At 46.3% G+C, this 17,219-nt stretch overlaps 1 protein-coding gene across 1 annotated transcript in view; it reads right to left on the bottom strand.

Moving 5' to 3' along the window:
* ZW10 (zw10 kinetochore protein) overlaps positions 1-16,846 on the bottom strand; it is a 72,796-nt gene extending 55,950 nt beyond the window's left edge. The window contains exons 1-2 of the mRNA XM_082273389.1: positions 16,664-16,846; positions 1,960-2,094 (exon numbers count right to left, since the gene is read on the bottom strand). Of these exons, the coding sequence (XP_082129515.1) occupies positions 1,960-2,094; positions 16,664-16,768 (240 nt within the window). The 5' untranslated portion in view covers positions 16,769-16,846. The remainder of the gene's footprint in view (positions 1-1,959; positions 2,095-16,663) is intronic.
* Positions 16,847-17,219: the final 373 nt, after the last annotated feature.

Below are 17,219 nucleotides of genomic sequence, written 5' to 3'. Positions count from 1 at the left end.
TCAGAGAAAACAGGATAAAACAGCCTTTTTACACAGTGCAGAGGATTGACCCCTTAGGTTCCACAGTGAACATAACAAGCATGCTTCCTGCATATATAGATCTTCGATTTTACGGTTGTGGGTTTAGTAACACTTTAGGCTTCAGCAAAAAAAAAAAAAAACCTGGAAGCTGATTGGTTTCTATGTAGAGCTGCAGCAGACTTTGCACATTATGGCATCAAACTTAACTGCCAAAAGACAGGGAATTGTTTTCTGGGAAAAAAAAATCATGCCTTTCCTACCAAAACGCTAACTCCTAACAGTTTTTTATTTAAATCCTCATCTCATCCTCCTACCGCTCCCCCAGCACTAAACTAAGCATGCTAAGGTCACAGAAAGGGAGGAGGAGTCTGACAGAAAAACTGTCACCAAGTGGCGGTTCACACTAGTGCAATGCCAGACATCGCATGCGATTTGCACCGCATTGCTGTGCAGATCACATGCGATGTCTGTGCGATGTGATTTTAGCCATAAAATATGTATGGCTGAAATCGCATCGCCTTAGCACCAAAATGGCGCAGGACCCTTTTTTGGTTCGCACTGGAATCGGATCGCATGGGTGCTCACATCAATACGACCCATTTCACAGTTCGCACTGCGATCAAATCTGGAGGGGTCATTAACTTAACATTGACACCCCCAGCGATTGGCAGATCAGTGTGAACCATTGTGCGATGCGGGAACAGGCACCGGTTCCCAGGGATTTCCGCATCGCACCAGTGTGAACCGGGACTAACAGCTGGCATTTTCCTTGCATGTGCCATGAAGAGGCAAGAAGCAAGCAATAGTTTTTTTTTGTTTTTGCATTTCTGAATAGTTTACATTTGGAAGCAGTTTATGTACACATTAGGAAGGAATAAGAGTCGGTTCACACTAAGGCGACACGACGCCTTACTACTTCGGGGGCGACTTGTGCATTCCCATGCACCACGACTTCAGAGCGACTTGCAGGGACTGCACATAATGGAAGTCTATGCAAGTCGCTCCGAGGTCGCCCCAAAGTAGTACAGGACCCTTTTTCTAAGTCGGAGCGACTTGTGTCGCTCCTATTAGAACGGGTCCTGTAGCGGTCAATGGACAAGTCAGGGCCATCTTACCGATTGGGCACGATGGGCAGTTGCCCGGGGGCCCCACTTGCCTGGGGGGCCCCACCTTCCCAGTGACCCAGCCAAGCATTAGTCCCGATTCCTGTGTGCATCCCGCCACCAAACTTAGCAGGTGGCAAGCACCTGTCAGCCTTGCACTGCTGTGAGGCCACTTGGGTCATGGAGAGGGAGCCCACAACTGCAGGAATACCTGTACTCCCGTCCGTATGTGTGTTCACAGAACTTGAAAGCTGTCATTAGCCTGGCACTGCTGTACCAATAAATATCGCCTTATCGATAATTTGCATTTTTATTCTCGTGGGTGATTGTGTAGGCAGGGTTCCAGTGCACTGCATTGCCCGGGGGCCTATAATGCTCTTAAGATGGCACTGGGACAAGTCGCCTGACAAGTCGCGGCATTGTGGACCGGCTCTTAAGGCGAATTTAACAGAAATCAGACTGTGTGCATTCACAGACTGGGTTGCTCCATTCTCCTAAAGCATATGCCATAGTATGAGTAATATGATTATTATTATACAGAGCACCAACAGTTTGCGCAGCGCTTCACAAAATGAAGGCAGACAGTTCAGTTCCAATACAGTAACAATCAGAGGATCCTGCTCGCTAGAGCTTACAATCTAAGAGAAAATATTTTATATTCAATATTTTTCCTATTCTTCTGAATACTTACAGTGCTTTTTTCTACCATAAAAAAAAAACATTAGGATTTTACAGGAAATATATCTGCATCCGAACATTGATTTTGAAAAGCAAAGCATAAAGCCATTTGCAGGGGTTTCTCTCTGCACCCCAGATCTGCTATAGTTGTACTCGCCTCATTCTCTATCCGCAGCTTCAAAAGGTCCACATCTTTGTTCAGGTTGTTTACTTGTGTCACCAGATCTTCAGCGCTTTGCATGCTGGGAAGGAACTCGTCATATTTCTTATTTATCATGTCACATACTTCACCCTGCAGAAATATCAATGCAAACATGTTCACAGCCAAGCCAAACATTTAGACAAGAAACCCCCAGTATTCACTACACATAAAGCCCCAATACATGAAGATACTACAGACAGCCATTTATAAATAGTCACCTCTCCACTTTTCTAGCCTGCGCTGCACTGAGAAAACAGTGGAATGCTCTATCCCCATTCATCTACAACATACAGGTCTTATCGTTTTTATTTTTATTTTTTAAGGGTAATTTAAAACTTGCTTATCCTTCTAGTGTCCATTAAAAAGGAGCATACTTCCCTCGTTCTGACTTGACCTAGCTATGGCTCATCTCTTAAAAATTGTATTTAAGGATTTTTTTATTTTTGTAATTCTTTACTTAAAATTGCATCTCTGTATACAGTGGTGATCGAAAGTTTGGGCACCCCAGGTAAAAATTTGTATTAATGTGCATAAAGAAGCCAAGGAAAGATGGAAAAATCTCCAAAAGGCATCCAATTACAGATTAGACATTCTTATAATATGTCAACAAATGTTAGATTTTATTTCCATCATTGACACTTTCAAAATGACAGAAAACAAAAAATGGCATCTGCAAAAGTTTGGGCACTAGGGCTGAACGATAGTCGATATGATATAGACTATTGTTCTGCGGGCGTGGGCGATATTCATATCGCCAAAGACGCGATATTTACCATTAGGCAGGGAGAAGTCGGGACTCAGGGGGAGGAGGAGGACTCGCAGTGCTGGCAGCCGTCCCACATGTTCAGCGGTGAGCAGCGCGCCATGAGCAGCTGTACAGCTAACCAATCACGCGTGCCTGCACATCTGATTGGTTCCCTGTGCCGCTACCATGTGATTGGTTCGCTGTGCCGCGCTCACCACTCCGTCAAGAGAACTAGCTCCAGGGCGGCAGAGGGAACGTGTGGGACAGATGTCATGTCGGGCTGTGTTTTTCTACCTCCTACCACAACTGTGAGTCCCGACTCTGCCTAATCTGTCTTCTGCATTCCACAAAGAGAAATATCGCGATATTTATCGTTGAAAACGAAATATCGCAATGTTCTTTTTTCCCCCAATATCGTGCAGCCCTATTGGGCACCCTGCAGAATTTATAGCATGCACTGCCCCTTTTGCAAGGCTGAGACCTGCCAGTGTCATGGATTGCTCTCAATCATCATCTGGGAAGACCAGGTGATGTCAATCTCAAAGGTATTAAATGCCCAGAATCATCTGACCTTGCCCCAACAATCAGCACCATGGGATCTTCTAAGCAGTTGCCTAGAAAACTGAAACTGAAAATAGTTGACGCTCACAAAGCTGGAGAAGGCTATAAGAAGATAGCAAAGCGTTTTAAGATGTCAATATCCTCTGTTCGGAATGTAATTAAGAAATGGCAGTCATCAGGAACAGTGGAAGTTAAAGCAAGATCTGGAAGACCAAGAAAAATATCAGACAGAACAGCTCGCAGGATTGTGAAAAAAACAATTCAAAACCCACGTTTGACTGGGTTCCTCCAGAAAGATCTGGCAGACACTGGAGTTGTGGTACACTTTTCCACTATAAAGAGATAATTGTATAAATATGGTCTTCCTGGAAGAGTCATCAGAAGAAAACCTCTTCTACGTCCTCACCACAAAAATCAGCGTTTGAACTTTGCAAATTAACATATAGACAAGCCTGATGCATTTTGGAAAAAAGTTCTGTGGACCGATGAGGTTAAAATTGAATTTTGGCCGGAATGAGCAAAGGTACGTTTGGAGAAGAAGGGGCACAGAATTTAATGAAAAGAACCTCTGTCCAACTGTTAAACATGGGGGTGGATCAATCATGCTTTGGGGTTGTATTGCAGCCAGTGGCACAGGGAACATCTCACGAGTAGAAGGAAAAATGGATTCAATAAAATTTCAGCAAATTTTGGATGGTAACTTGATGCCATCTGTGAAAGGGCGGAAGTTAAAGAGAGGATGGCTTCTACAAATGGATAATGATCCTAAACACACCTAAAAATCCACGGGGGATTACATCAAGAGGCGTAAACTGAAGGTTTTGCCATGGCCTTCACAATCTCCTGACCTCAACGTAATTGAAAATCTATGGATAGACCTTAAAAGAGCAGTGCGTGACAGACAGCCCAGAAATCTCAAAGAACTGGAAGACTTTTGTAAGGAAGAATGGGCAAAGATACCTCAAACAAGAATTGAAAGACTCTTGGCTGGCTACAAAAAGCGTTTACAAGCTGTGATACTTGCCAAAGGGGGCAGTACAAGATATTAACTCTGCAGGGTGCCCAAACGTTTGCAAAGGCCATTTTTTTGTTTTCTGTCATTCTGAAAGTGTCAATGATGGAAATAAAATCTAACTTTTGTTGACATATTATAAGAATGTCTAATCTGTAATTTGATGCCTTGGAGATTTTTCAATCTTTCCTTGGCTTCTTTATGCACATTAATACAAATTTTTACCTGGGGTGCCCAAACTTTCGATCACCACTGTAAAGTATCAAAAAAGATACCAAAAAGATGTATGCGTTTCTTCTATAAAACAATTCCTCAGGTAAAATGAGAAAACTGAAACCTAAATACTGCCAAATTGTGAACTCCAGTTAGGAAGGTATATTCACCGAAGGAAAAGCAGCCATTCTTGTGATCCAAACACCCCACCAGACAGCACAGCCAGATCCTGGAACTCATCCTGAGGCACAACATGGTCAGAGACAGGGCAAGCCTGCAACCACCAAGAAGCAGTAGAACAGAGACAGGAACATCTCTCATTCTGCAGCCCAACCCCCAACTGAACATGTACAGAAGACCTGAAAGGCTCTTAGGGTGGTCCCAGCCTCACCCAGTTCAATTACTGCTGTACAAGGGACTATAGGAAGCTGAAATAAAAACAAATTCAGTTATTTACATTGGCCGCATTTATAGTGGGGTTGTAAAGTCAGAAGGTTTTTATTTGTTTTTTTTTAATCTTACCTGTTTATCTTACCTGTTTACCTGAACCCCTTCTCGATCCAGTGATGTCCACGTCTGTCTCAGCCATTAGGGACTCCCCTCCTCATTGGCTAAGACAGATCGATCCGCCGATTCCCCGCTGAGCAGGAGGATGACAGCTGTGTCTCCGCGCTGTGTGTGCGGAGACACAGCTGTCAGTTCCCCATGCATCTCTATGGGGGAAATTGGATGGGAACGGACCGTCGGTCCGTTCTCATCCCGATAGATGGATGGAAAATAGGGTTTCCCTCCTTCCAGATTTGACGGATTGGATGTCAGTGGACATGTCTCCGCTGACATCCGATCCCCCATAGGGATGCATGGGGGGACCGTTTAGATCCGCCTGTCCGTTTTTTTTGCAGATCTGAACGGTGACCCCATGCATACATGTCCGCTGACACCCGATCCGTCAAATCTGGAAGGATGGAAACCCTATTTTCCATCCATCCAGCGGATCGGATTGGATGAGAACGGACCGGCGGTCCGTTCCCATCCGATTTCCCCCATAGAGATGCATAGGGAACTGACAGCTGTGTCTCCGCACACAGCTGTCATCCTCCTGCTCAGCGGGGGATCGGCAGGTCGATCTGTCTTAGCCAATGAGGAGGGGAGTCCCGAATGGCTGAGACAGCCGTGGACATCCCTGGATCGAGAAGGGGCTCAGGTGAAAGGGGCCTTAAAGCTGAACTCTGAGATTCTGACCTCTAATAAACTCGATCTAGCGATCTTTGCCCATGCACATGCTGCTCAAGTATTAAAAAAAAAAAAAATTTCACCCTAAAGAGAAAAAAATAAAGTCAGTAGCTACAAACACTGTAGCTGCTGACTTTTAATAAAAGGACACTTACCTGTTCAGGGACCCAGACCTGTCCTCACATGGGGTCCGTGCTTTGCCAGTTTTCGGGTTCCTGGCGCTGGCATGTTTACTGTAGAAAGCCGGCTGTGGCTCCTTGCAGCTTCACAACCAGCTTCCCGCTACGCTTTGTGAATGGCCCCGCAGGCTTCTGGGACCTGTGACTGTGACAAGTCCTAGAAGGCTGCAGGCAAAGAGAGGAGGGGCCGAACTTCTGCTCAGATCACCAAGGCGATCCTAGTGGAAGTGGGAGCGGGTACCTATTAAAACAAGGTAGCCGGTTCCCCAAAAAATATTGAACGTGCCAAATATGGGAGAAGGCAGGGGGGAAAGACAAGGACATAAAGCAAAGTTCTGCTTTAAAAATCAATGGTTTACTTTTCAATTAATTAAGAATTTTTATTGTGATGTCATCACTCCTTCAGTAAAATGTAGTGTCCAAGCAACCGGGGTGGATCCCAGCTAGGGCCACATATTACAGTCAACTAGTTTACAAGGAACTTTCACTCAAATCAATAGGAGACCACCAACATCAAGGCCAATGAGTAGCTGTGGGAAGGTCATGACCAGGTGCTGTGCAGATCTCACCCATCTACCGAGGGAAGGGTGATGTAAGCATGTCACTGCTCTACTTCAGAAGACCATTCAGATGTGGAAAGGCAACAGAGAACCATTTCTCCATAGGGAGAACACAGCAGAACCTGGGTGCCCAAACCAGAACAGACTGTAAACTGGAGGCGGAGTGAATAAATAGTGGGATAACTTCAGAAATAAATGGAGACAATTTACTGTAGGTAAACAGGGGCATGCTTATTATATTCTCCTCCTGGCTAGAAGTCATCTCTAATGATGACATAATTGCAGGAATTTGGTTTTGTTTTTTTAGATTTAAAGCAGGTTTAAATATAAAAAACTGAAATAAGATTTAGTAGTGTCCAAAATTTTAAAAAAGGGGGTTCCTGCAAAACTGAAAAGGTTATAGAATGAAAACACATGTACAAGTTGAATTGCATACCTTCTATGAAATCGCTCAGCTGCCATACCAGGAGCACTAAGGCCCAAAATAGTTTTCGGTGACAAGTTCACAAGTGAAAATATAGTAACACACCGAGTACAGAAAACATGCAACTGAAGTGACACAGCAAGCTTGTTACTCAGAGCGATGAGGCTAGGAAATAAACATAGGGTTCAGCAGCCTTTTGACCACTTGTAGCCCATCATTCTAGAGTAGCAAAGCACTTTGTTTTCCCAATAACAGCAACACATTAAGGCTACGTTTCCACTATTGCGGCTACAAAGTCACGCTACTTCTATTGCGACTTTGTAGTGTGACTTGTTTGCGGCTACTTCTGATGACTTCAGTGCGACCTTCCTTCTATGAGGGACAAGTCGCACTGAAGTCGGCCCAAAAGTAGTGCAAAAACTATTTAAGTCACTGCGACTCAAGTCGCAGCAGTTAGAACGGGCCAAATTGAAATGAATGGCTTTTGACTTGCTGTGCGACTTGACATGTGTGGAAACGGAGCCTTAGATAGATTACATCTTTTGTTCAGCAGCAGCATCACAGGATAAGGTTCTGATGCCACTGCTCAACTATAGCAAAGTACTACAACTGGCAAGCTGCTATAAACAGAACTCAAAATACAGGGCAATATGTAGTCTCTTCAGACATGGCTACAAAACCAAAACGCTCACCGCTTTCCATAGCACATCTGCTTTTCTCCCTCTGATACAGTCACTTGTACTAGATGTTAAACCCAAGGCTTACCAACTCGATGGCTGTTCTCTCAATAGGCAAAACCAAGACAAGACATCTCTTTATTAAAAAAGCAGACTCGCAAAACTTGATAATGTACTCTCTTTTGCTTGGCACAACTCCATAAGAAGCAGAGGAACACTTCGTCAATCTCTTGTCTAGCTGGAGTACCTCAACTGCTTCTGCAAAAACAAGGACATGACTACGGTGCTCCCCCCCCTCCCCCGCCCAGGAGAAAAAACCTTTGTGATCTCAAAACGTATGTCCAGGTAGTTTCTTCTGCCATGGACGAAAACATCTTAATTATATGACTTCTCCTCCAAGAGCACCGTCTGCTGCTCTCCAAAGGACTTCTCCTCCAATTCCACCCTCTGCTGCTCTCCAAAGGACTTCTCCTCCAATTCCACCCTCTGCTGCTCTCCAAAGGACTTCTCCTCCAATTCCACCATCTGCAGCTCTCCAAAGGACTTCTCCTCCAATTCCATCATCTGCAGCTCTCCAAAGGACTTCTCCTCCAATTCCATCATCTGCAGCTCTCCAAAGGACTTCTCCTCCAATTCCACCATCTGCAGCTCTCCAAAGGACTTCTCCTCCAATTCCATCATCTGCAGCTCTCCAAAGGACTTCTCCTCCAATTCCATCATCTGCAGCTCTCCAAAGGACTTCTCCTCCAATTCCACCATCTGCTGCTCTCCAAAGGACTTCTCCTCCAATTCCATCATCTGCTGCTCTCCAAAGGACTTCTCCAACTTCACCATCCACGGCTCTCCAAGTGACCTCCGACGTCACGATCTGCTATTCTCCAATCGATTTCTCCAATGTCACCATCTGCTGCTCTCCAAGGAACTTCTCCAACTCCACCATCCATTACTCTCCAAGTCAGTTTTCTTCCATCTCCACTATCTGCTGCTCTCCAATAGACTTCTATGACTCGCACACTCTCATGACTGAGCAATAATCTCACCCAGAGACAAACTATAGCAGAATGAGGAAAAAGAATCAGGTCTTAAAGTCCCCTTATATACAATAAGACCATACAAGTCAGTGTCTCAATTGCAGGTAATCACTTGCGTCCACTCTCAGCATAACAAAGTCATTGGAAGGGATTAGCAAGCAGTTACTGGGCATTTAGAAAGCGATCTACCACAGTATTTGTAGCTTTTTGAGCATTTTATTAGCATTTGCGATGCTTTCTGATCGCTCAAATTCCATGACAATGCTAAAGTCTACTTGAAGCGGTAGTATACTCCGCCATTAAAAACTTCTACCTACAGGTAAGCCTATGATAAGGCTTACCTGTAGGTAAAATGAATATCTCCTAAACCTGCACGGTTTAGGAGATATTCGCCCTGCATGCAGCTGCTGATACCAGCGGTGCATGCGCTCTCAAGGTCTGGCGGACCTGCAGCGCTCCTTGCCGGAAAGTAACTCCCGGGCGTATGCGCGGGAGTGACGTCATCGCAGCTCCGGCCACTCACGGCGCTGGAGCCACCGAGGGAACGGGACGGCTCCCTCAGCAGTGTGCGGAACGGGGCTTCGTTTTAAGGTAAGTATTTCATAATGAGCTAGTATGCGATGCCTACTAGCTCATTATGCCTTTCTCCTGCAGGGTTTTTTTTGAGTATACAACCGCTTTAACAATCATCTGTAAGCAGCTAGTGTAAAGTGCAGAGCATACTGTTTGGCTTCAGATAAGTAAGCTTTACATATGGTGTGGTAACTGGAAGGTTCTAATAAGTCTAAATCCACTGTTCTTAAGCCTCGTACACACGCAACGATTGTTGGCCGTGAATTTTTGGCCAACGTCCGATCGGCCGATTGTCGGCTTGTTAGTATGATGCTTCCGACAACCGACTGCGACTTTTCGGCCGAACAAAATCTGGTGTGCATGCTATAACATTTTTGTTGGCCGTCAACAGAACGGCCGATTTTCCGTCAGTCAGTACAGATTTCGGCAGACAAAAATCAGATGAGCAAGACTGGGCATGCTCAGAGAAGAAAAAACACACGGAAAGTAAACCAGCACATGACATCACTTCTGAAGTTAATTTTTGTTGGCCGAGAAAATTGTGTGCAGTCTAGAGCACATTTCAACCAACACAACAACAATGGACAAAAGTCGACCGATCGGTCGGCCGACAATCGTTGCGTGTGTACGAGGCATTAGTCTCTCTGTAAAATGTCCCATGTGTTTGTCTATGACTCAACAAAACCATATTTATAGTAACATGGCATTAGCTGCACATCTTCAAATGCCAGCTCCAGGATCTTGTGTCAGAACAATACTTTACAAGAACATACCAACCCTGCACTGCCCTAATATGCAATGAAGTGGGATGTTCTATGCAATTCCAGAAGCAGACAAAGATTTACATGTCAGGGGAAATATCAGGTAAAGATCAAGGGATAGTTCCACTTATTTGTGAACTCAGGTTATCTACTTTATTATTGCTCTTCACCTTTTCCTCTTCTATCCAGTCTTTAAAAAAAAAAAAAAAAGATACAAAACAGATTTTTTTATAGCTTTAACATACCTTTGCATTGCATGCGTTAGGACATTGTGCTGCCTTTTATGTTGAATCTACTTGAAGATCCAACTTATTAAAGCGGAATGACACTTAAATAAAGGATGCTGATATGTAGGATTTTTATGACGGAAGAGACTATCGATCTTTTATATCAAAAACCTCTCTCCCAAGACCCCAATAGGAGAGCTGACACTGGAGGTGGTCACTAGCCAGGTAAGTCTGCTATAGTGTGCTAACATGTAGTACATAGTAGCACACTATGGCTAATAGCTCTTGGGACCCAATTTCAAATTGTTTTTTCCCCAGGACATGTAATTACGGTTTGAAGGCCAGTTCACACCATAGAAACGCAGTCCAAATGAGTTCTGGATGAGTTTCTGCATACACGTTTTTGATGCTTCCCAGTGCATTTTTTACCCTCCACTTTAAATAGGGTCATGTGCATTCCGGTGTGTTTTACTACGTTCCAGTTCAGTGCAGAAAAAATTCAGCATGTTCTACTTTTTTCTCTGGAACTGACCACACCGGTGTGAGCCAGGCCATTTGAAACAATATAACCTACTTTTCATGCGTTTTTGATGCAGGAAAAAAAAAAAAAATACACTGGACTGCATGTGGTGTGAACTGTCCCTAAAGCCTCGTACACACGATCAGATTATTCATTTTAGCACGTTTTTTGTTGCATGCTAGTCTCATATGGAAAGTGAAGAGGTTACTTTCATACGAAAATTCTCGTACGACAGAATTCAACTTGGGAAGTGATGTCATGCGTTGGATTGTTTTGTACGTGTTCTTTCGTTTTTGAGCATACCTAGTCTTACTCTTACAATTTTTTTTCGGACAAAAACTGTACCAATTAGATGAAAAATCAGACGTGTTCACGTACGATAAAAATGTTATAGCTAGTGGTGCACCGAAATTCCGGCAACCAAATTTTCAGCCGAAAATGGGCTTATTCCATTTCGGCCGAAAATGGGTTAAAGATGACGATATTACTGATGGCCGCCGCAGGCGCAGCGCAGATTTCAAAAGACCCGCCTCTGGCCGGCGGCCCGCCTCCCGGTGATGTCACTACTACTACGATGTGTATGAACGAACTAACACACCGGGTGGGCGGGCGAGCGGCCGCTAATAGCTATAACTATGTGAGCCCTTCACTTCCCTTTCAGGCGGGTATCTCCGCTGACAGGGAAGTGAAGCACTCACTTAGTTACAGCCATTAGCGGCCGCTCGCCCGCCCGGTGTGTTAGTTCATTCATGCATATCGTAGTAGTGACACCACCGGGAGGCGGGCAGCCGACCAGAGACGGGACTTTTGAAAGGAAGGACACAGGAGGAGCTGAGAGTTTGCCTGTCACATGGAGGTGCCAACAAGTAACGAGATTGCATCATTGGGGTGAGGAGGGGCGCTGAGGCAGGGGCTGAGGCGAGGTTACCAATGATATTTGTATTATGCAGCATGAGGGGGTTAAGGTATTGCCACTGCTGGTCACTGATGCATTAGTGACCGACCAGTGGCAGTTAATTAACCCCTTTGTCCTGCATTAGTGCAACCACCATCAGTGCAACTAGTGTCAATTAACACTGATACTGGTTGCACTAATGCAGCACAAAGGGGTTAATTAACTGCCACTGGTCGGTCACTAATGCATCAGTGACCAGCAGTGGCAATACATTAACCCCCTCATACTGCACAATACAAATACCATTGGTAATTAAATTAACCACTTGCCAACCCGTCACAGTACATATACTGTGACAGGGTGGCAGCTACGGTGTACGTCGCTGCCTGTTTTTGGTGCCCCTGTTCCATCTATTTAAAAACATTTGGGTGAAAAAAGTCATTTTCGGCTTCGATTTTCAGCCAAGGGCATCCTGCATTTTCGGTTTCGGCCCAGAATTTTCATTTCGGTGCATCCCTAGTTATAGCCCACACATTCAGTTTTTGCCATCCGAAAATTCATATTTGGCTGTTGAAAGTACTAATACTAATGATCCGAAAATCGGCAGATCGTTCATCGGACGAAATTTTATTTTCAATTTTCTTATCGTGTGTACGGGCCTTAGCTCTTAACATTTGCTGAAATTCCCCACAATGCACTATGATGTGTTGTGGTGTGTTATGTTGGGAGAAAGTATATGGGTGTGGTGAGCGCTATGGGAGGATAAACTGCAGGTAAGTGGCACAAAACTGTTAAAACATAAATAAATTGGAAATACAAGATAACCAGCATTACAAATGCGGCCCACTGCGGGTTCCCTGTCCCTCTGGTGAGCAGCAGAGGATTTGATTTCTTGTGCCTTTCTCTTCCATGCCTGGGATTTTTTTCTTGTGAGTGAGTGGAACCTAGTCCTGGAAGACCCTCCGGTGTCCTGAGTGTGATCTCTCCAACCATCTGTTAACCCCTGAGGGGTATAGCGGTATCTGACCCTTGGTGATTCTTGGGTCAGAGAGTAAGGTGAGAGGTGTAGTTTTGGACACGTATGAATATTGGGACATTATCACTACTCACATGAATTATATTATTTGAATATCTTTAGCTTTTCACCATCTGACAATTTGAGCACTTTTTGGATATTTATTGACGCAGCACATTTTTTTGGTTTTATACTATATGCCGTATTTCTCTGTTTATCTTGTGAGTGCATCCTTTTATTTAATGCGATACTTTTACCCACATACTGCACTTAGATTGACGCTGCCTTCTTTTTCCCTTTGTTGGAAAAATGCTGAAAGTCTGTTTTTTGGTTGAAGCCCCCCATCACATCAGCAGCCCCCAAATTGTGTTGAATTCCCCCCTATACACCCGAAGCCTCCATCACAACAGAGTCCCCTTATCACAGAGTCAGAGGCCCCCCATTAGAACAAAGTCCCCCCCCCCCCCATCACCACTGAGTCCTCATCTTTCTCTGGGCCAGGGAAAACAGTCTGGTGCTTCCGGCACCCTGGAGGAACCCAAATGGCAACCCCAGAGTTCTGCAGCACCCTGGTTGAGGAACACTGGCCTAGCCTATAAGAATAAACGACTGCAGTTGAAATGGTTTTGTAATGGAGTTGGAAACTGCAGTGATCTTACTCATGACATCCTTCATCTCCATCTAACACAATGATAAGTGGAGATCCATTGCTTCCAATCGATTCACCCCCCCCCTTACAATCTTAAAAACAGCATGTCCCCGATTCTTACAGAGCTCTTCTCTGCTCACTCACAGCTGTCAAAAAAAAATAGGCTGCTAAAGAACAATAAACACAATGCTTTACAATGTATCATTTCATTCTTAGATCAAAGGAATGAATGTATGTCCGTAAGGCTCCATTCACACCCGGGCGTTTTTGTTTCAGGCGTTTTTATGGGCGTTTTTGCAGGCGTTTTTTGATTGACTAGAGACCAATGGAAAACGCCTGTAATCTGCCCAAAAAGAAGCTCATGTACTTTTTTGAGCGTTGGGCGTTTTGCTTCAGGCGTTTAAACTCTCAGATGTAAACAGGGGCCATTTAAATGAATGGGGTTTTACTTGTTGGGCGTTTTGGAAACGTTTCTTTTGAGCGTTTTTGGAGCTGAAAAACGCCCAGGTGTGAATGGAGCCTAAGTGAGGGCAGTTTAACCTCTTAAAGACTAGGCCTTTTGACATTGTTGCTCACAAGTTAAAATCAGTATTTTTTGCTGCAAAATTACTTTGAACCCCAAGCATTATATTATATTATATATATATATATATACACACACACACACTTTTTTTTTTTTTTTAGCAGAGATCCTAGAGAATGAAATGGCGATCGTTGCAATCACACTGTATTTGCGCAGAAGTCTTTCAAAAGCATTTTTTGGGGAAAAAATACACTTAAATGAATTAAAAAAAAAAAAAAAACTAAACAGTAAAGTTAGCCCAATTTTTTTGCATAATGTAAAAGATGTCACGTGGAGAATCGTGATCTTTATTCTGAGCAAAAAAATAGCGATTCTCATTTTATTCAGAATCGTGCAGCTCTAATTTCTAGTTTAGTGTCACACGGTGAGGAATCGTATATAAGTGAAGCACAGAGATGTGGGGAGACCTCTGAGCACACTGTCAGACATCCCAAGTCTCCCGCGATCTGTGGCTCCCTGACCCCCCCAGCAATATCCCGGCTGTCAGCACAGAGCCAATTTATCCTGTATAGTTCCGGCTCTGTCCTGTCACAGGCGGAGTGATATCAAATGCACGCCGCCTGTGAGGACAGATACAGGAATCTCTGAGTCTGCATGTTTCCTCCAACACCGCTCCTCACATTCCCTTGATCATGTGTCTCAGATGAGCCAGCATTACCCACCAGCAGTACCCGCCAGCATTTCCTACCAGCAGTACCCGCCAGCATTTCCCACCAGCTATACCTGCCAGCATTTCCCGCCAGCAGTACCCGCCAGCATTTCCCACCAGCATTTCCCACCAGCATTTCCCACCAGCATTTCCCACCAGCATTTCCCACCAGCAGTACCCGCCAGCATTTCCCACCAGCAGTAACTGCCAGCATTTCCCGCCAGCAGTACCCGCCAGCATTTCCCACCAGCATTTTCCGCCAGCATTTCCCACCAGCAGTACCTGCCAGCATTTCCCACCAGCAGTACCCTCCAGCATTTCCCACCAGCAGTACCCTCCAGCATTTCCCGCCAGCAGTACCCGCCAGCAGTACCCGCCAGCAGTACCCGCCAGCATTTCCCACCAGCAGTACCCTCCAGCATTTCCCACCAGCAGTACCCGCCAGCATTTCCCACCAGCATTTCCCACCAGCAGTACCCGCCAGCATTTCCTACCAGCAGTACCCGCCAGCATTTCCCACCAGCATTTCCCACCAGCATTTCCCACCAGCAGTACCCGCCAGCATTTCCCACCAGCATTTCCCACCAGCAGTACCCGCCAGCATTTCCCACCAGCAGTAACTGCCAGCATTTCCCGCCAGCAGTACCCGCCAGCATTTCCCACCAGCATTTTCCGCCAGCATTTCCCACCAGCAGTACCTGCCAGCATTTCCCACCAGCAGTACCCTCCAGCATTTCCCACCAGCAGTACCCGCCAGCAGTACCCACCAGCAGTACCCACCAGCATTTCCCACCAGCAGTACCCTCCAGCAGTACCCGCCAGCATTTCCCACCAGCATTTCCCACCAGCAGTACCCGCCAGCATTTTCCGCCAGCATTTCCCACCAGCAGTACCTGCCAGCATTTCCCACCAGCAGTACCCTCCAGCATTTCCCACCAGCAGTACCCGCCAGCATTTCCCACCAGCAGTACCCTCCAGCATTTCCCACCAGCAGTACCCGCCAGCATTTCCCACCAGCAATACCCGCCAGGATTTCCTACCAGCAGTACCCGCCAGCAATACCCGCCAGCATTTCCTACCAGCAGTACCCGCCAGCATTTCCCACTAGCAGTACCCGCCAGCAATTCCTACCAGCATTTCCCACCAGCAGTACCCGCCAGCATTTCCCACCAGCATTTCCCACCAGCATTTCCCACCAGCAGTACCCGCCAGCATTTCCCACCAGCAGTACCTGCCAGAATTTCCCACCAGCAGTACCCGCCAGCAGTACCCGCCAGCATTTCCCACCAGCATTTCCCACCAGCAGTACCCGCCAGCATTTCCCACCAGCAGTACCCTCCAGCATTTCCCACCAGCATTTCCCACCAGCAGTACCCGCCAGCATTTCCCACCAGCAGTACCCTCCAGCATTTCCCTCCAGCATTTCCCACCAGCAGTACCCGCCAGCATTTCCCACCAGCATTTCCCACCAGCAGTACCTGCCAGAATTTCCCACCAGCAGTACCCGCCAGCATTTCCCACCAGCAGTACCCTCCAGCATTTCCCGCCAGCATTTCCCACCAGCAATACCCGCCAGCATTTCCCACCAGCAGTACCCGCCAGCATTTCCCACCAGCAGTACCCGCCAGCATTTCCCACCAGCAATACCCGCCAGCATTTCCCACCAGCAATACCCGCCAGGATTTCCTACCAGCAGTACCCGCAAGCAATACCCGCCAGCATTTCCTACCAGCAGTACCCGCCAGCATTTCCCACCAGCAGTACCCGCCAGCATTTCCCACCAGCATTTCCCGCCAGCATTTCCCACCAGCAATACCCGCCAGCATTTCCCACCAGCAGTACCTGCCAGCATTAAAACATAACTGTAAATATCCCAGCATGTGCAGAGTTTCTGACTCCTATCACTGAAGTGGTGATGGAGATTAGAGTGTTCCTTTATTATCTCTCAGAAGAAGTAAACCTCTGTATACTGATTACATTTCATCATCCTCTAGTTGTGTTATACTGGTGGGGGGGGGGGGGGGGTTTCACCTCCCTTAAATGAGTTTCTTGGGGTTGGTATGTCTGCAGTGTGTATACAGAACACCTCCCCATCACTCCTCTCCTATCCCCGCACACTGTATGTCACCCTGTGACAGCTCCTCATTATTACCTTCACCTCCTCCACCCTCCGGGACAGCCGGTTGATCTTGGTGCCCAGGTCTTCCTTCTCCAGGCGCCCAGAGCTGGCCAGCACCTCGGTCACAAACGACGCCATCCCGCCCGCCAACTAACACGGCCCCCCCAATCGGTGCCCAGCGCTGACGGGGCCGCTTTCAAAACTAGAAGAGTCAGCCCAGGGCGCAGTGCATGCCGGGATTATAGTCCAGCCTACCGGGGTCTCCGCACACCTCCCACTACACAGCTCAGCGAGGGAACTACCAGTCCCGGCATGCACTGCGCACTATCACTGACAGCTATGGAGCCAGGTCAGGATTCCTAAAGGATGCTGGGAGACGGGGGCTTCTGCGTGGCTGTGATAGGGTGGAGCGAGACAGGACGACTGTCGGTGTGATAGGTGCAGGGTGGTGGGGGGCGGAGTCTGATGGACAACTTGTGCTATGTACTTCCGCTCTTTCTGTGTCCTCGCTAATGTTTACATTTCTGACCTATGGAGGAGAGGGAGAAGGAGAGAAGGTCCTCCTATACTCAGAGTCACTACTGACCTC

The sequence above is a fragment of the Pelophylax lessonae genome (genome assembly GCF_965119305.1).
Source record: "Pelophylax lessonae genome assembly, chromosome: 12".
NCBI lineage: Eukaryota > Metazoa > Chordata > Amphibia > Anura > Ranidae > Pelophylax > Pelophylax lessonae.
Note: the sequence above shows the minus strand (reverse complement) of the source record. Positions and strands in the feature narration are given on the sequence as shown.